At 48.6% G+C, this 20397-nt stretch overlaps 1 protein-coding gene across 1 annotated transcript in view; it reads right to left on the bottom strand.

Annotated features, from left to right (window-relative positions):
- Nucleotides 1-19000, bottom strand: part of IGFBP2 (insulin like growth factor binding protein 2) — a 122689-nt gene extending 103689 nt beyond the window's left edge. Inside the window, exon 1 of the mRNA XM_056861622.1 lies at nucleotides 18604-19000. Coding sequence (XP_056717600.1) covers nucleotides 18604-19000 — 397 coding nt within the window. The remainder of the gene's footprint in view (nucleotides 1-18603) is intronic.
- Nucleotides 19001-20397: the final 1397 nt, after the last annotated feature.

Genomic DNA, 20397 nt, shown 5'->3' with positions numbered 1-20397 from the left:
AATACAAAGCACAAGCTGACAAACATCGCTCCCCCGGGGGTGATCTGCAAGTGGGTGCTTTGGTTTACCTTTCCACCAAAAATCTCCGTTCCACCCGTCCGTGCCATAAGCTCAGTGCTAAATTCATTGGCCCTTTCCCCATCACCCGGGTCATAAACCCTGTCACGGTGGAACTGGCTCTCCCCAAATCCTTGAGGCGTGTGCATCCTGTCTTCCACATTAGCCTCCTCAAACCCCATGTTGCTTCTCCACAGTGGCATCCGGATCCACCTCCTGCGCAACCCATCATGGTGGGGGGGGAGGAACACTTCGAAGTCTCCAAGATCCTTGACTCCCGTGTTCACCATGGCAACCTGCAGTATTTAGTCCGTTGGAAACATTTCCCCCCTGCCTATGACGAATGGGTGCGCGCACGGGATGTCTCCGCCCCCGACCTCGTCAACGCCTTTCACATTGCTTACCCAGATAAGCCAGCCCCCTTGCGAACTGGGAGGGGGCCTTGAGGGGAGCAGAATGTCAGGCTGCTATCTCGGTTTCGTTATTGCCTCTGTCTCTGCGCTGTACTGTCTGGCCCTCAAGGTCGCATACCTAGGCCTGGGAACTCAGCTCCTGGGAAACTGTATTCAGCCTATGCTTGTAATCTCCCGCCTTTTCTGCTTTATATTATCTCCCAGCTAGTGAGTCTCTCATAGCTGTCATTTTATTCGTTTGCACTGTATGCCTAATTGACCAGTAAAAGCCATTTGCTTGGACTCTATATGACTTTGTGGTGATTTCTGGTTCTGTGGGCCAAGGGCTGACAAGAACAGACTCTACGTGCTCTGCATTGGGTGCTGCCAAAATCCAGGTTAAAAAGTCTTGTTTCACGAATGAATTTTTGTTTACTAAGTCTAGTCAATGACTGGAGAGGAAGACCCAGTAAGAATCTTACTATGTTTGTTTTATCCTGCTTTAATTCATTATGCGTCCTCATTTGTTTTCTGCCTATCCTCCAGGGTACTCGAGTTGGCCCTACATAGTTCTCCCCTCCCCAGTTTACCCTCACAAAAACCCTGTGAGGAAGGTCAGGCTGAGAGGCAGCTGAGTGGCCCAAAGTCATCGAGTTTCATGGCTAAACAGTGTGTTGAATTAGTACCTCTCTTGCCCCAATGTCTAGCACTCTGGCCCAATATATCACTGGCCTTTTAGACTTAAGGAAGACTCATCTGCAGGAAAGATCTCCAAGGCATCAATAGCCCACTTGGAGCCTCATCCTAAGCCCTGGCCCAAAGGGGCTTAGGATAGTAACTCAAACCCATGTCTGGGGAGCTCACTGGAGTGTGCCGTCTCCAGCACTCGTGCCACCAGCCTTGGGAGGGCGAGCCACTCTTTTCCTTTTACCTCAAGGTACTCCTTGTGTAAGCAGCAGCTATCTGACATCAGGGTCTGTAGCCAATTCAGTGGGCAGCAGTTGGCTACATTTGTGGGCTCCACACATAGGTGTGTTAGTATTACATGATTGGTGGATGTCAACAGGATTGCAATGCATTTCATTATGATCATTATGTGGGCAGAGCCTGACCAATGAGTTCTGCAGAACAGCCATAGCACAGCGACGAGCACCACCAGGGTTGGGGGTCTTAGGATGCGGCTGTTAGTTGCCCCTGCATGAAAGGTGTTACAGTATATCCAATAAAAAAAACTTGATCATATTTTGGAATGCCCCCCTCTTACATTTTATATTCAAAGTTGTGAATGCAATGGATACTGGCGGTGTACACACCCATATACTGGAAGCATACATATGAAAGACACTAGCGAAAAACAAGCATGGAGAAGGGAAAACGGGAGTATTTCTGGAATAACATGTGAAACTTCCTGATTGGTCATCAGAATTAAGTTCTGCACAAATTATTTTCATTTAGACACTTGCTGCTCTTCCCAGATAACATTTTCATTGATCTTCACACATGGGTGTGGAGTGGACATCTGTGTCCCCTAAAAGTAAAATGGAAAGCAACTCATTAACTAGACTAAAACAAGAGATAAGAAAGGCCCACAGAGTAGTTAACAGAAAAGCATAGAAGGGAAAGGGAGGAAGTGAGAAAAGGGAGGATATGAGAGCTGTTTAGAGAGTTTGATTTCACAAAGACAATTTGGGGTGCTAAAGCTGCCTTTTTACACATTCCCTTTTTGTTGCTATGGGTTGCCTTTTTTGTCCTTAAGTGGCTTTGTGCCAAACTTGGAATAGAAAGGCACCAGATGGAGAGGAACTGTGGAACGCCAACTAAACAGAGTAAGGTGTGAGCACATCCTTTGAGGAGGAGGGGGGATGTGGGAGGTCTGCCATGTGCTTCATAAATGCAAAGTCACTTCTTCATTTTTTTTGAGACAGGCAGACTGCGTTCTTAAATGAGAAGCTCAGACTGAGGTGTGCCAACTCAGCTTTATAGCCACACAGCTTGGGAATCAGCAGCTTCTCTGCTCTGTATAAAAGGTCATTTGTAAGTCATGTGAGCATGCATGTGTGGCTAAATCTTTCTCTGTTGTGCTAACACAACCATTTATGCATACTGCATAAATGCATACTTGCATACTGCAAGACAGAGCACAGACCTAACATGGGCTCCCTGGGTAAGAGGCATGCAGAGCTGCATAGCATACAGACTACAAATAAATCCTATGAATATTAAAAGCAAGCACCTCCATGTGTCAGCCAGAAGACAGAATTATGTACAGACATTACAGTTAAGACAGAAGAGCGGTGTGCAAGATTTTGAAAAACTGTGATGTGAAGTCACCTTTTGGGCTTAATTCTGCCAATATAAAAATGTTTTATACTTGCAACTTCCCAGAAGGAGCCTAGCTGAACTTCCTGCAAAGGTGCAGGAACAAACTTGTATGTGATTGCAAGGGACTCCTTCAAGCTCAAGGATATAATTAGAACTGTTCAGCTACGTCACATCGTAGGGTAGATGCTGCAGGCCCCTCTTTTTTATATACAAAACTTTACAGCCCATTCCTGAGCTGGAAGGGTGAACGTCCTTAGGATGTGGGGCAAGAGGCCTGCCCTGGAACCCAGGCTGCTTGTGCCGGCGCCCGGGCCACTTGCACCGCCCAGAGTGGCACAGATGCTGGCGTCCCAGGTGGCGTTCCTGGAGCAGAACCACCTTTAGGTGACTTCCTAACCCCCCTTCAGGACAGGAATGCCTCCTTTGCCCTTACCTGCAGTTATGCCACCTTTTTAGGTGGCGTAGCCCCATGGAACGCTATGGAGCGGTTCCATGGGGCTTGCAGGTAAGGGGCAAGGTTTCATCTTCGGGGAGGGGGGATCCTCCTTTGGAGGTGGATCAGCTGCACAGCCTCCAGCCAACAGCTTAACCCTCCCCCTCATGAATGGGCTGTCAGTGTAGTACATTTTCTGACCAGTGCTGCAATGTTGTTCCGAGAGAATTCAGGATTATATCCCAAAAGGACGGCAGTGTTGCCCTATTGCTAATAGCTTGATGGATTAAAATATGCAACATATTTGAAAGGAAGTTGTCCAGGATTTATCAATCTGCAATAAATATATATTTGTGCAGAGTTATAACCAATTATATAAAAAGCAAAACAATTTAAAAGCTTGTCTAAAAAATGAAAGTTTAGTGCACACAGACTGTTAAAGTGTAAGAAAAAAATCCAGAATGCCATGAAAGGTTCTGCATAACATCTGGAGATTCTGCATGTGATGAAACTTAAAAGGCCAAGCAAGTACAAACTATGACCTGTCCTCGGTTTGCTCATAGCACACAGAATTCTTTTGAGTAAATTTTAGCTCATGTTTCTCCCATGAAGGGCTGAAGGTGACTAACCATGATAACTTTTTAAAAAATCAAAAACAAATAAAGACCTTGATCAGAGTATTGCTGCCTGCACAGGTTCATATTGGGAGAGGGAGTCCTTTGATCATCTGGGACCCAAGGCTGTAAAGGGCTTCAAAAATAAAAACCAGCACCTTGAATTGAACAAATAGATAAGCAATGCAGCATTCTAAGAAACAGGCAGAAAGTTATTCTGTCTTTCAAAAAAACAACCCCCCCCTAAAAAAGTCATAATTTTGTTAACTATGAATGATAGCAAAAAAGGATTTTAAACATTTACAGAAAATTATACATAATCAGTATAATCAACAGGCACAAAACATTTTGCACAGCTTTGCAGCACAAGAAAGAAATCAGTGCTTTTTGTTGTAAAGGTTTTGCAATTGTACTATCAGGTGTCTGTGAAGAGTCCAGCTCCTCTGCCTACACTGAATCTTCTAATGCACTGTACAGATAAAGTTTAAAAAATCACATTTCAGCATCAATGATTAAATTATACCTAAATATTAAAAAAGAACTTCACTTTTGGAATTTCCAGCATGACTCAGAAGTCACTCTAGTTTCAAACAGAAGGATGATCTTTTACCTCTCCCTAGCCCAAACATGCTTGTATAACATGAATCCAACAGAAAAGGGCACTGCAATTACTGCAACTTCCATTAGCAGAAGTTGTAAAACCCTCTGTGCTGAAAGCTAATGTAGCATCAGGCCAAAGGCTAAATTCCAGGCAAGGTCACAAGTCTCTCCTCTTCATACCACTGGCGGTTTGGAAGGTTGTAAAGAAATTCTGTTTCATGAGCTTTCTATAAAAGGTGCCTCATCTTGAGGAAAACACTCCAGTCAGATATTCCCAAAGCACCAAGGCTCTACAACAGCCATGTGATCACCTTGGATAAGACTTCATTCTGCAGCTGTTTCCTCCCTTCCTGTTAGGGGTTTATGGCCATTCCCCCCCCCCCCCGTGGTGTGAGTCTCCTCTACACACACAACCCATGGAACTTCCCTCCTGATGCTACATTCTCAATCTTGGCCTAGTTAGCTGTTTCGGGTAGGGGACACTGGGCAGTGATCACCCCAACTGTAGCAATATTCCTGAGGTCCTACAGGCCATCCAAATCTGGCACCATTTAGGCACAGGAACTTCCCCAAACAGTTAGATCTTCTTTAGAGGTCTTGTGACGCATCCCCCACCTTCAGAGGTGTGACAGGGTGATAGCAAACACACAAGAGAGACTTTTCAGTGGTAGCTCCCACTGCAGTCTCCCTGGTAGGGCCCACTGCTGATTCCCTAAAAGCGGGCGCCGCCACCTGCCCCCAGGTAAGGATCTGGACCTCTTCGACCACCAATGAAGGGATGATGAATGGCACTGGCTGCTACTATCCCTTGCAGTCCGCTTGCCTTCTTTCGCCCCTGCACCGCTCCCTCTCCCTGGCTGTTACCTTGGGCGGATGACAGCAGCCGTCACACCCTGGAGGTGATGGGTGGTGGGTGGTGGGAGAAATGGCCGGATACAGGCAGCAGCATTTAAAGGCACCACGGCTCTCTTGTTTAGAGGCGTGTGGAGGCTGCTCCCTCCGTTGCTTGTGGTGAACAGGGTCATCGGCACCAGCGGGGGCTGAAAGGCAACATATGAGCAACACTGACAAATGGGGGAGTTGTGCCGGGGGGGGGGGCACTAAGTGGGGAAGCCCAACAAAAGGCATTTTGCCAACCTCCAATACCTGGAAGAGGCCCTGCTTTTTATTGTGTTTGACTTTATTGCATGTTTTTATGGCTATAATAACATATAGACTATCAGGCTATAATAACATAGAAACTATCAGGATTAATTAGATGAGGTATAAATAGTTTATTAAACCAGTATGTACTACCGATTACCACACTGAAGCAGATGAGTAATTAAGTAATGTATTTATTGCATTTCTATCCCACCCTCATTCCTGGCAAGCTGAGCTCAGAGCAGGTCACAAGATCAAAATCATAAAACGTAGGTTAAAACATATATTAAAACATACTTTAAAATCATTCTTCATTATACATTAAAACAAGGTGGCGTTTCCTTTCGTTTGCAGCCACTAAACAGGCCTGGTGGGACAGTTCTGTTTTGCAGGCCCTGCAGAACTCCTTTAGGTCCCGCACAGGGTTGCCAACCTCCAGGTACTAATAAAAAGATAGACACTTCTGTGTATATAGTAGTGAATTTTGGTTTAACCTCCAGGTACTAGCTGGAGATCTCCTGCTATTACAACTGATCTCCACCTAGAGAAAATGGCCGCTTTGGCAATTGGACTCTATGGCATTGAAGTCCCTCCCCTCTTCAAACCCCGCCGTCCTCAGGCTCCGCCCCGAAAACCTCCCACAGGTAGCAAAGAGGGACCTGGCAACCCTAGTCCCGCAAGGCCCTTGTGCTACTTTGAAGACTGTTCCACCAGGCCAGGGCTGAAAAAGCCCTGTCCCTTGTCAAGCCCAGCTGAGGACAGGACAATCTATGAATTCTTTCAAGTAAACTGTCCCTTTAAGTACTTTAGGTAGGAAAAGCAAATCAGAGTACCATTGCAACCAATAACAGAAACACCAAAGAATCCTAAACTGTTATACTGGTACATCGCTTAAGATTAGACCAATTTCCAGGGAACTTGTTATCAGTTTCTAACAACTTAATGCAGCATCCATATTCACTTCCTCTCTGTTTAACAGCTGATGGAGACAGTTTCCATTGTGCTCTCCTTGTGAGTCCCCCAAGGACACCTGGATGGTCACTGAGTGCTGGAGTAGAAGGACCTTTGGTCTGATCCAGCATAGGCAGTTATGTAAACATGACAGGACTGGCAAGCAGTGCTGGCATACCATTATGTTTTCCAGACTCTGTTCTAACCCAGGAATGGTGAGGATTGGGCTGTATATTAACCATGTGTACCATTCATTCGTTTTCTTCTCCATACCCCCAAATTGTTTATCTTACATAAACCATGTGTACCTTACATAAACCATGTGTATCATTCATTCACTTTCTTCTCCAATCCCCCAAATTGTTTATCTGTACTTAATCCCTGGCTGTGGATAAGACAAACTGTTTGTGGTCTCTCAGTCAAAAGTCCCAACAATTCCCTTTAGCAAATCCCAAGCTTAATTTCCACCATCCTAAAATCTACAGGTGGGGGGGGGGGGGTCGACAGCCCTGAGACAAGGGGGCAATAACAGAATATCTGTGAATAGACAAGACAGAACCAGAAAAATCAAGTTAACCTGTTCTGAAAACTTTCCCTGTGGTCCACAAACAAATGCAACCCACAAAGACAAGCATGTGGAATTTAAAAAGCCATTTATTTCTGTTAGTCACTTGTATTATATCCATTACTTATGCTAGTAGTTTCATAACAGCCACAGTAGTTACTCTTTTAACCTTTGAAGTCCTTGGGAAGATCAGATAGATTGCTGGATCTTCTAACTGACTACCAATAAAACCAGAGCAATCACTAATAAAAGTGAAAGCCAAGGTATAGTAGGGGCAATTTAGTGAAATTTCCATCAATGCTAAAATGCCACCTTGGTCTTATCTTACTGACAAGGTGCTACAAAGTGCTTACTGACAAGGTGGCTACTCAAAAACACTCTACAAAAGAAAAGCTACAACCTCAAATCCAATAAACAGAAAGACTCTGGATTATGAAGCGACTGTGCTGGGACATCTTAGAGCAGGGGTGTCGAACTCATTTGTTATGAGGGCCAGATAGGACATAAATGTCATTTGGTTGGGCTGGGCCATGCCTTGCCAGCCCAGATTGGCCCGGGGTGCGGGGGGGGGGGTGACTGCCTCAGCTGGAGAGTCTGCAGCGAGCTCCCCAACCCAGATTGAGAGTGGGAAGGGGTGACTGCCTCAGCTGGCTCTCGGGCTGGATAAGAGCTCTCAAGGGACCGGCCCCGGCCCACAGGCCTTGTCATGGCCTCACCTGAGTCCGAGAGCTCAGAGGGCAAGCTACAGCAATTAGCAGTCTCTAAAGAGAATGCAGCCGACAAGCCTCCTGAACCAGCTGTTAGATCAAAGGAGACTACGGAGACGATCAAGCCAAGTCAGGCGAAGGAATTACAGATCCCCATGGGAAACCAGCTATCAGGAGAGGAATCCTCCCCAGGAGCTCGCAGGAGGAAAAGATTTAGAGCTCTAATGAGCAAAAGAAGACAGTCTGAGAGACTTCAGGCTAGGCGAGAGGTTGTAGCTGTGGAAGATGATAGTGATTGATGGCCAGACCAACCTTGTTCTGAGAGCTGACAGATTTAAGGAACAGAGGGAATGAACCAAGGCGTGGAAGCAAAGAACTGATCTCTGGCCTCAGTGATGCTCCACTTCAGTATTCTCTTGCCTGCCTTCAACCCCGGACTGCCTTTGGATAAGGACGGACTGACTTGCCAGTGACCCTGACCTCGGACTGCTTATTTGACAACCCTGCTGCCTAGACTCTGATAAGTACCAGCCCCGGCCTGACTTCTGGAATTGTTTACTGGACTTGGAATTTCCTGCTGTCTCTACTGCTTAGTGCAGCCTGCCAGATTGCAGAAGCCTCGGCTTCGGTTCCTTTCTTCGCTACCTGCCACTCCCTCCCTCAGCTCCCTCTGCACCGTGCTGCAATAGCAGCCAAGCCTGCCTGCCCAGCCACCAGTACAGGCCTTATGTTTGACACCCCTGTCTTAGAGGCTAGTTGATGGATTGTACACAAAGCTTTGTAGGAACTGCATCAGATGCATGAAATACACCAGAAAAGTAGCAGAGGGACGAACACAGCAGATCCTAAAGCAAGTTAACAAGATCACAGCTAAAGACAGCAGGGATGGGAAAATTCAAGCAAGAATATTTTACTATCAGATGAAAGAAAGCTGGAACAATTTTGTTTAGAAAATTCAATTCTGTGGCATCAGATGCTGGGAGCTAACATTGTTCTAGACCACCAGTGATTAGTGCAGGGTCCTCTTGTGGATCAGAAACAGGTTACCATATATACCCATGTATAAGCCGACCCGCGTATAAGCCGAGGTGCCTAATTTCTCCCCAAAAATGGGGGAAAATTAGGCACCCGCGTATAAGCCGAGGGTCGGCTTATAACCCCTCCCCCCCGCAGGCTTACCTTACAGGGCTCTCCAGCGGCGAGGGTCCGGTGGTGGCGAGGCCCGAGAGGGGGCGGGGCAGCCTTCCTGCAGTTGCAGGAGGCTGCCCCAGGCCGCTCCCGGCGGCAGGAAGCGGCGGCGCGGCCCGGGGGAAGCCGGTGCAGCCTTCCTGCAATTGCAGGAGGCTGCCCCAGCCCGCTCCCGGCGGGGAGAAGCGGCGGCGTGGCGCGGGGGCGGGGGCGGGGCAGCCTTCCTGCAATTGCAGGAGGCTGCCCAAGGCCGCTCCCGGAGCGGAGAAGCGGCGGCGCAGCACGGGGGAAGCCGGTGCAGCCTTCCTGCAATTGCAGGAGGCTGCCCCAGCCCGCTCCCGGCGGGGAGAAGCGGCGGCGCAGCCTGGGGGCCCCCGGTGCAGCCTTCCTGCAATTGCAGGAGGCTGCCCCAGCCCGCTCCCGGCGGGGAGAAGCGGCGGCGCGGCCCGGGGGAGGCGGGGCAGCCTTCCTGCAATTGCAGGAGGCTGCCCCAGGCCGCTCCCGGCGGCAGGAAGCGGCACGGCACGGCGGCGGCGGTAAGTTTCCCCCCTTCCTCCCTCCCCCCGTATTGACCCGCGTATAAGCCGAGGCCAGCTTTTTCAGCCCATTTTTTGGGCTGAAAAACTCGGCTTATACGCGAGTATATACGGTAAACTACTGGAAACAGAAATGAACAGTTCTTGCAGTGGAGGGAACTACGCAGTGGAGTCCTGCTAGGATCAGAATTGGGACCAATTCATGAATTTAATTCATTCATAACTTATCTGGAATCAGGGATAAGCAATCAAGTGGTCAAATTATTCAGAATGGTGAAGACTAGAGTGGATTGTGAAGAACTTCAAAACTGTCTCTCCAAACTGGATAAATGTGTGGGAAATGTGGGAAATGAGGTTCAATATCAGTGTAACGGGATGAACATTGGGGCAAAAAGCCCTACCTTTAAATATGTGCTGATGGGGTCTAAACTGGTAGTTACTGACCAAGGAAGAGATCTTGAGGTCATGAAGGATAGCCCAATGAAAATGTCAGTTCAGTGTGCTGTGGTGGTAAAAAGGGTAAATTCTGCACAACCGAGTGAAAACAAAACAACCAGTATCATGATGCCCTTGAATAGATCTATGATTCCTTTGTACAGATCTATTTACACCAGGGTGGATAAAAATAAATGATTTTTTAAAAAATCAGATTTTTTAAATTCAAATAGGATTTTTTAAAATTTAATTTGGATTTTTTAAATAAACTGCTTTTTGAGGGAAAATCTATCTAAAGACAGTTTTCTATTTAAGATACATTATAATCCCAAGGTTATTCATCATAAATAAGGATTAGTTTTTAATTATGAAGCATGAGGCTGTATATTCATGCAGTGCTTAAATGTTTTGGTAAATGAATTCCATTAATCCATTCACAAGGTCATGCTCTTCCAGAGGTTTCTGTAAAATTATTTTGGGCAGTTTTTCAGTCTAGAAGATATTATCACAGATGCTTGGTTTTATAGTTCTCAAAACTATGAATTTGTGTCCGCAGAGATAACATTCCTCTTCTTCGTGGCAGAAATAAACAGAGTTGGGAAAAAGACCTTAATCCCATTGTTCCTTTGCAAATCAGCCCCTTACCTCTTAAGTGCTAAGAAGCTCAATGAATAGAAGATTGTTTGAAGTGGAACAGATCTGCTCAAGGAGCTAAGTGTGAGGAGGGAAAGTGAGCAGAATACTCTACAAGTCTTGGGATCTTTGTGTGTATAGCCTGAGGTTTATCATATTATTCTCTCCCTGGAGGAGAAAACCTATAATGGCAGCAGGCCGTAAAAGAGTGCAGAAAACTATTATTTAAATCTAGTCTTACTGACTAGTGATTTAAATCAAATCCACCCTGATGTACACATTCAGATGTATACATACAAAATAACGGGGCAAGAGGCATGATAGAAGTTTATAAAATTATACATGAGAAAGCGAAAATGGACAGAGAAGTTTTTCTCCTTCTCCCATAACACTAGAACAAGCAGGGCAGCCAACGAAGTTGGTGAGCAGCAGATTCAGAGAAGACAAAAAAGAAGCACCTTTTCATTCTGTGAGTAATTTATGTGTGCAATTCATGTAATACACTACAGGATGTAGTGAAGGCTGTTAGTTTAGAAGGCTTTCTTTAAAGGGGGTTCAGACAGTTTCACGGAGAGTAGATCCATCAATGGCTATTTGCTTACAATAACTCAGTGGCACCGCCATACTCCAAGACAGCAACTCTCTGAATATAAGTAGCTGGGGGCAACAACAAGAGTTAGCACTGGCCACATTTCCCTGCTTGTAGCCTTTCCAGATGCATCTAGTGGGCAACCATGTGAGACACGATGCTGGACTAGATGGCCTGGTCTGATCCAGTATGGCTGCCCTTACATAGCCTAGCAACAGTAGCCAATCAGATCCCCCAGGAAACCCACAAGTAGGCACCTAGGTCTACTAGGAAGAAAACCATCTAGGAAGTCTAGGAAGAAAAGTCTTTGGTATTACTGAAGACCATCACAGATGCTCTTTTTCAAGTTGTCATTTTAGATTCAGCAGTTTAAAGACATCAAAAATGAGCTGCATGACACAGCACAAAATGGCCACCTGATCCAGAAAAAAAACCCCAAACTATCTTTGGCTCCAATGAGCACACAAATTCTCTCAAGGTTTATCATTAATCACTTATTCAAGCTTTGCATGGCAGAGAAAATACAGCAAAGCTGTGTTACGTAGCACTCATTGGGAACTCGGTTTGCCAGTTAATCAAATGTGTCAGATAGTCAAGGTTATTATTTTGCTGTGCCCCCTACCCAGAGAAATCTGCAGAGACCATTGAAAATGCCATGGTGGCAGCCCCACACTCAGCAGGACTCTTCCCCCTAAGCCAATCCCACGTACCAGGTAGACAAGTGGACCTGCTGCCCGGGACCCTCAGGCACATCCGGCTCCCAATAGCTCAATGCAGGGTGAGGAGGAGGAAGAAGGCGCCAGAGGACAGCGGCAGCTGGCAGTGCCAGTTGTCAGAAGCACAGCAGTGTCCAGAGCAGGGATGGGGAACGTCCGGCCCGGGGGCCGAGAACATTTTCAGTGGCCCTCGGGAGCTCCAGGGCCCAGCCGCGGAGGCGCAGCACAGCGCGGCCCTCCCCGAGGGTGTTCTTGGGGCCACGGTGCCCTTTGGACCTCCTCTCGTCGACTGTCGGCGAGAGGAGGGGGGAGGGGGAGGGATGCTTCCCCCAAGGCTGCCCCCTACACTCGCAGCATGCAGGAACGCCACGGCACACTGTAAGCCCCTCTCGCCACCTGTCAAGCGACAAAGGGGGGCGGGGAGAGGCCCCCGGGCATCCCAGCGGCGTAACATGCGCGCCGGAGCCGATCTGGCTTGGCCTTTTGTGGACTTGGGGGTGGGGGGTGGGAGGGCGTGGGGAGTGGGGCCCGGTTGCGTGGGGCTGGCGGGTGTGTGTGTGTGTGTGGGGGGGAAGGCTTTTCTCTCTTCCTATTTTTCTGTCACTCTTTCTCCTTTCTCCCCCTCGTCTCTTTCTTTGTCTGTCTCGTTCTGTCCTTTTCTCCCCCTCCATTTCTCTGTTTTCCTTCCTCCCTTCCCTGAGGACTGGCTGTGGGCTGCGCCCCCCTGGCGCCTCGTTTGCTGGGGGCCCACTGCTGGCTGCCCTCTTACCTGGGAGGGGGGAGCAGGGGTGCCCTCCAGGACTTCTCTGCGTGGCCTCCCCTGTGGTTGCCAACCTCCAGGTGGTGGCTGGAGACCTGACAACCCTAGCCTCCCCCCCCCCCGGGCCGGGAGATCTACACCTGGTTATGGCCCCCAAATGATGTTATAAATGAGCAAATGGCCCTTGACGGGGGGAAAAGCTTCCTCACCCCTGGTCCAGAGGCATCAAGCTGGTCAGCTGAAGAGGTAGAAGTGGGGAGCATACACACCTGAAAATGCAGCAGTGTGGCGATTAAGGGAAAATTGGTCCTTTAGGAGATACTGGTTAACTGAGCATTCTGGGTAATCAAGAGCCAGGTATCAAAGTTCTATTCCTCATTCCCACATTGTTAACAGTAAAGGTCCAGCACATCTGCTTCATAATAAGAGAACCACCAGGGATGCCAAATGTATTCCTACCATTTCCAAATCTCCTCTGTGAATCAGTTACTGGGTTTTCAGAATACACTTTTCTGTGCATTTCCATGTCCATTAATAGAGTAATAAGCAGTCAGTCTTTAGCATAAACAAGTTTGTAGATGGCTGCAGCAATCCTCACACAGCAGAGTGCACATTTCAAAAATGGACCAGTCTTTGAGATCTGGGATCAATTGCCAAGTGGACATTTATCACTTAGAAGTCTGGAATGAAATGCATGGACTCATTAGATATATGATTTGGAAGAATTCAGTGCAAGCAGCTGGCAGTAACGTTTGGTTGTAGGCATGGATAGGTGCAACAAATGGAATGTAGAGTGTGAATTAATAGCAGGAAATCCACTCCAACGGAGTCAAGAGTTGGCTTCAGTAAACGTAATCGGTACCAAGCAATCTTGTTTTTCAACTTCAAGAGGGAAGTGAACATTCAAAACTTTCTAACACTGGACCCCAAAGGGTACAATTATACTTGGCCAGTCAGTTTGATTTCCACAGACTTGATACTTTTGTTCCAACAATCCCCAGAATACCCACAGCCTTTTTTGCAATCAGCAACGGCATCCGTTTCTCGCTCTGGATTATTTGTATTTCATTCTGCCTTCAGCTTTTTCTGGATTGGCAGCACAGACCTCAGTGGAAGATTAAACAATGCCGAAAGCCCACAGCAGGAGAATTCTCAGTATTATTCCTTGTTTCACTTGGGCAACCTTCCTGACTCCCATCAGGGACAAAATAAGCTTGCCAACCCCTTAATTTAGAAATTGCATACAAGTCTTGCATTCCAATCCCCAATCAAAAGATTTTCCTCCCCTCTCCCTAACCTTGCCTATGCAAAATAGGTACAGATCATGGAATTTACGCATGGAACAACCAATCAGCACCTGCCTCCTCACAGACAAAAATGATTCTTGCCAAAGTTCCTATCAAACTGGTTTCACATCAGTTTTGAGAGTGACATGAAGCCTCTTTCCTGTACTCCTCTTGCTTAAATTCAGTAAGGCTAAATTCTCCATCTCTGCTGGTAAAGGAAAAACTTCCATCTTTTGCTCATATGATATTGAGCATCCAGCAGACACACAATACTGAACAAAGGGTGTTAGGCGGAGTTAAGTTTCTTCCTTTTTCTATTGCAGAGTTCCATTTAAAGTGGTTCCCAAACTTTTCGGGACACCGCCCCCCTTGGCTCCACAAACTCAACCCCAGCGCCCCGTACTCTATCCCACAACACAGTCGAAGGGGCCCACCTCTAGCACCCCCCTGCTGCCCCCTTGCCTCTTAGTGCCCCCCTAGGTAATCCCACTGCCCCCCAGAGGGTGGTACTGCCTACTTTGGGAACCACTGATTTAAACAAACTGTTTCCAACAATCACTACAACCAACGCGCCTACCTGGTTGCGTCTCACTTCAACTGCTATCTCTTCCAACGTACTTGGTTTTAAATAGTCACAGTTCCACATTTCCCACTATTTGATTAAGTCTGGCATTTCTATCAGACCCTCTTGGCATGATATGCAGCCATAGTAAAAATTAGAGAAATGTGCAGAAGGTGTTCTGCTTATTTTTAATGCATTGTCAAGGAGATTCTTTGGTCATGTGCACATGCTACATAAAAGGATTTCAAAACTCAAATCAAATAATGTTCTGATGAAACAAACTTCTAAAATAAACTGTACCACAGTATATAAATAATTTAATCCAAAAGTCTGGGCTCATTTCACATCTCCCTGACCATTTTACAGCACATTCCATTTTACAGCAGCGCCGAAACCTCCTCCCGGCGGCAAAAACCCGTGCAACCCATCTACAATTAAAAAAGGGACGTTCCTGAGTCGAAACAGCTCAGGAGGCCGACTAACGTCGGCCCCGCCCCCCGTAGGAACACCTCGGGAACGCCTCCCAGGACGCCGGGACACCTCCCAGGGCGCCGCCACGGCCTGTGCTGGCGGCCAGATGCTGGCGGGAGGCTGTGGTGGCGGCCAGGGACCGGCGGCCGGGCCTGCACGCCGGCACTGGGGCCACTAACGCCGGCATGTGCCTTCCAGGCACCGGCGGTGTGGGCCCTTGCAGTTGCAGAGGCCTTTCGTCAGCCTCCTAAGGCCTTTGGGTCGGGCCACTGGCGCATTTCAGGAATGGGCTGTCACTCTCACCTTATATCTCACTATGTCCTTAATTTTCTGAATATCATACCCAAATATTGAGGTTTCTTTTGTGTGTGAATGAGTGTGTGAATGAGTGTGTGCTTAAGTAAGTTTGCATCAATACATTCAATACATTATACAGGCAACTATTTAAGATGTAGAAAGAATGAGGAAGGTAGGGTTTAGTTAAATAAATATGTGTGGCATATGTCAGGTGAAAATTACTTTTAAAACCCATTTTCAGTAGTTTCTTCCCTTTCCCAACCATAACACTGACACATATTAATGCAGCACACACTTTCCCTTCTACTTCAAGCAGAGTCCATTTTAATGCCACTGTAATTAGATGCTCACGTCAAAAGGTTTTCCTTCGTACAAATGAAAATTTAAGTAGACCTGCAACTGTGTCCTGCAGGTGCTGCAACGTTCAAATATAATAATCCATGATTTGTCATTATACTAGCATGCTTGGGGGGAGGGGAATAGATCCTTGGGCTCACATGCTTCCTCCTCCCCCATGCATAGCGATTTAAGGAAAGATTTCTGCTTTTTAGGATTATTGTTACATCCAGGCCACTGTGGTTTGCTCTCTGCCCCACAAACCAGATTTCAAATCTCTGGTTTATTCCTGGTTTGTAGGGAAGAATGTGGTCTGACCTGGATGGCCCAGGCTAGCCCATTCTGGCCAGATCTCAGAAGCTAAGCAGGGTCGGTCCTGGTTACTACTTGGCTGGGAGTCCACCAAAGAAGTCCAGGGTCTCCATGCAGAGGCAGGCAATGGCAAACCACTTCTGTTCCTCTCTTGCCTTGAAAAACCTACAGGTCACCAATGGCACTGTCCACCAGCAGGGAAGGCAAACAATAGTTGGTGATTCAGACACTCCAAAAAACTATGGTTCATCATAAAAGTGGAAACCTCCTTTTAGATCACCATGTGTAAACCCAAGGATCCCCCACAAGCTGATTCACATAATGGCAAACCATTGTGTTGAAACAGACCTTTAGCTGCCTAAGTGGGAGAAGTCACTCGTGGGTAGCCAAAATGTCACTTGAAGTAACTTCATCCTTTATGGGGCAATCATGTTCACTGAACATACACTCAGTGTTACAACAGGTTTTTGTGTAGAAAGCATCAAGAGTGTAAACAGCAGATTACATGTTCCTAAACACCCCTGGGGGCACATGCCAGGAAGTCTCAAGAGGCCACAGCTTTTCAAAGTGTGCAGTGAGCATTCAGGGATTCATATCTGCTATTTACACTTTATGTGATTGCTGTGAGAAACATCAGAGTAACACAAGAGTCCCTAGAATAAACACACACAACTGCCAGATAAAGTGTGAAATGGCTCTTTCAGAATGTGATGGCAGAATTTTGATATATGTGAATGATTTCCTAGTGTGCTCTCTTTAACACATGCATGGAGCACTGAAATAATAGGATACCTCACCTACAATCTGAAGTAGCACAACCCAGAATTTTTCATAATAGCATAATAGCATAATAGCTCACTTCTTGGTGTTTCCTACTATAGATCTATTTTCCAGAGCCCAAAGCTCCACATGTTCATATTTGATACCAAAACTCTCCCTGATCCCTTCCCATTCCCAAAACATGTCTGTGCCCTGTGTTCATACCCCCCCCACACACACACACACAATTCCTACCGTGAGAGACTTTCTCGTCTGTGCCTTTCATCCTGTGGGTGAGGACCCAGATTGGATCGTGGTGCTTTTCTGAATGGATTGTGAGGCCAGGAGGAAGAAAAACTGTGAGCTAGGAGAGGAAAGCCACGAGAGGTTCCATGGCAAATCTGCCTTTGCTTCTGCACCATGGTTAAAATGGACATGAAATACAGCCTATTGTTTGGTAATGCTTTCCATTAGCTAATACTAAAGCATGAAAAATAAAATATAAAAACTCAGTTTAGTGTTCAATGATGAAGACATTTGACATGTTATGTTGGGAGGGAATAATAATATGGAGTCATCTGGCAAGCGCATCCTGGAAAGTTAAGTAAGAGTAGAAGGGAGTCCCTTTTTTAAAAGTTTGAGAACCATTTTGCTATGCTACTGTTTTCATCCATTGCCCATTGTTCTCATTCACCCACTGCCATTCACTCTTCTCTCAGGGACAAAGTGCCTGCTTACACACACTCACCCATCCCTATGCCAGCATCTGTTCCTCCTCTGCACCTCTTTCACTCACCTGACACCTACCTTGCCTCATCCACTTCCCACATCCTGTTCCCCTAGGGCCAAATGCTTCATACACACCCCTTCTACTCAAGCTATAAGATGCAAAAGCCGTTCTGTTTATGAAAACCAATCAAAATGACACAAAACAGCATGCAAACTTTTGAGTTGCAGAGATCTCTTTTATCAGGCTGGATGCTTAAAAAAAAAAAAACTAAAACCCTTTTAAAAAGGAAGGGGTACCTCTGAAGGGCTTGACAGCTTGCACACTGCGCTGTTATCTTGGTTGGTCTGAATAAAAGGTATTACATGGCTTTTGTTTTTGGATTTTGATATGGACCAATGGGACTATCTATGTATTTTGTCTACCTAGTATACCCATATGTCTAATCCTCTGCCCCCACCCCCCCCCCCACCTGCCACAATATATCATTGGTCCCGATACTGCTGGGCCAACTTGGTTCCAAACCTTTCTTGAACCTCCCGCTCACCTCTCCTCACATATGCCGAGTTCAAACCTGCGCTTGAGATTAGACCACAGCAGTGTTTGGCTCTCGTGGCCCTTTCTTCCATGCCCTGGGGAATGCCCATCACCACTTTGGGGTCAGGGAGCCAGATGGGCCAGGGATCCTGGAGGAGTTTTTAATGGCATGGAATAGGGGTCACTGGGTGTGTGTGTGTGGGGGGGAGGCAGTTGTGAATTCCCTGCCTTGGGCAGGGGGTTGGACTAGATGACCCTGGGGGTCCCTCCCAACTTTATGATCCTATGAACTCTGCGGCACACGGCTTCCCTCAACTCGCCGCCTGCCGCATTTCTCCGCAATAGCAGCCCTTTTAGCCGCTCGGCGCCCTCACGCCCCCTCGCCCCTCCAAGAGGCTTCTTGCCCCCCGTCCTCCGAGTCCCCCCCTGCCGCCCCCCGGCTCAAGCGCCGGCGCTGGGACCGGCTGGCCCGCCGAAAGCGCCACCAGACACGGACCCGCGGCTAAAGCAGCGCCCGCGGAGAAGGGGGCCCGGCGCGCTCGCCGGCCGCAGGGGCGCGCAGGGGAGACGGGGGGGGGGAGGGAGGGAGGCAGCCAAGCCCGCGGGACCCCCACCCCCGCGCCCCTTCCCTTCCCTTCCCTTCCCTCGCAGGGCGTCGTGGGCGTCGGCACTCACCGGTGGGCGCGGGGCGCGGGGGCCGGGGGTCGCGGTCGCGGGGGTCGCGCGGGGCGCAGGTGCCCTCTCCCCGCACCAGCGCCTGCAGCGGCAGCTCGGCGCCGGGCGGCGGGTAGCAGCGGAGGCCGGCGGCGCAGCGCGGCGTGTACACCCCGCACGCCTCCGCCTCCAGCCGCGCGCACTCCGCGCAGCAGCCGCAGCCCGCCGCCCGCACCACCTCCGCGCAGCCCACGCCCGGCCCGGACCCCGCCGCCGCCGCCGCCGCGCAGCCCGCCAGACGCTCCGCGCTGCACGGCGGGCAGCGGAACACCACCTCGGGCAGCGCCCGCCACCCCCACGCCCACGCCCCCAGCCACAGCCACGGCCACAGCCACGGCCGCCGCAGCAGCCCCGCCATCCTGCCCGCCAGCCAGCCAGCCCGCCAGCCCGGCCGGGCAGGTGCTGCTGGGGGGGGGGGCGCCCCGCCTCCGCTGGGTCCTAGAGGCCGCCTCCCCGCCCCCGCCCCCGCCCCCGCCCGCGCTCGGGGCCGCGGCAGGCACGAGTCCTCCCTGCTTGGTTGCCTTTTCGATTCTCATCCTTTGAGGTCCTTGCCTCCAAAGCACTCCGGGGCCCCTCGGGGTCACGTCGCATAGCCCTGTAAAACAAGCCGGCCGCAAGATTCCCCGCCTCATCGACCTCGCAGGGTTGTGGGGAGACGACCGCACGAACCCATGATTTCTCTCCTCGCAATAGGTGGGGAGATGGTGATAAGACTTTACCAGCGCCGCAAGAACGTTGAGCTTTATAGGACACCCAACCCCACGATTTGCTAATACACATTCAAGAGATTAGGAATTCCCATGACGCCACCATACTGCAGTCCCCTGGAACTTGGAAGAAAGTGTGAATCCCAAATCGAGAGACGTAGGACAGAGTTCAATAGCTGCTCATGTATGCTTCCTAAGGCAAAGTCCCATGGAAGGCAGTGGAAATTACTGACTACGTAAATATGAACGGGACAGGTTGCAAGTACAAGTCCCTATTGCAGGGAGCAAGTCAGAAAGAAATGCACCCTGCGTGAATGTCGGATGAGGCCACATTTGTCTGTGATGCCATCGTAATGGCGCACTAGCGTAAAGTCATGGCTTATGCCTATTGGGCTGCCTCAGTTGTCGGTGGCGTGATCCTGCAGTAGATTGGCCTGGCTCTCAGCAAACACTCTTCAATCTGTATCTCAGCCACCTTCGACTCTCTTGAAATATTTGAGGCCTTGGTAAGGACCTTTTCGAAATGACTCAGAAGTTCAGGATGGGCCACAGATTGAATTTGCATCCTCCCTTGCAATGCACGGGACACTGTAGGGAAACCCAGCAAATGTTACAACCATTATCCCCACCCCGCCCCAAAAGCCAAATCAAAAATTGTAATAGTCTATAACAAATCATGTAGACAGAAAATACCTTAAATTGAATGAAAATGAGCCCCATAAATGAAGCGCTAGACCATGGGTTCTCAACAAGGGGGAATTATAGTTAGACTATCTTGGGGTGGGGGGAAGGTAAAGGTCCCCTGTGCAAGCACCGGGTCATTCCTGACCCGTGGGGTGACGTCACATCCCGACGTTTCCAAGGCAGACTTTGTTTTTGCAGGGTGGTTTGCCAGTGCCTTCCCCAGTCATCTTCCCTTTACCCCCAGCAAGCTGGGTACTCATTTCACCAACCTCAGAAGGATGGAAGGCGGAGTCGACCTTGAAACTCAGGTAGTGAGCAGAACTTTGGACTGCAGTACTGCAGCTTAACACTCATTCTGAACAAT

Source organism: Euleptes europaea, chromosome 15 (genome assembly GCF_029931775.1).
Source record: "Euleptes europaea isolate rEulEur1 chromosome 15, rEulEur1.hap1, whole genome shotgun sequence".
Taxonomy (NCBI): Eukaryota; Metazoa; Chordata; class Lepidosauria; order Squamata; family Sphaerodactylidae; genus Euleptes; species Euleptes europaea.
Note: the sequence above shows the minus strand (reverse complement) of the source record. Positions and strands in the feature narration are given on the sequence as shown.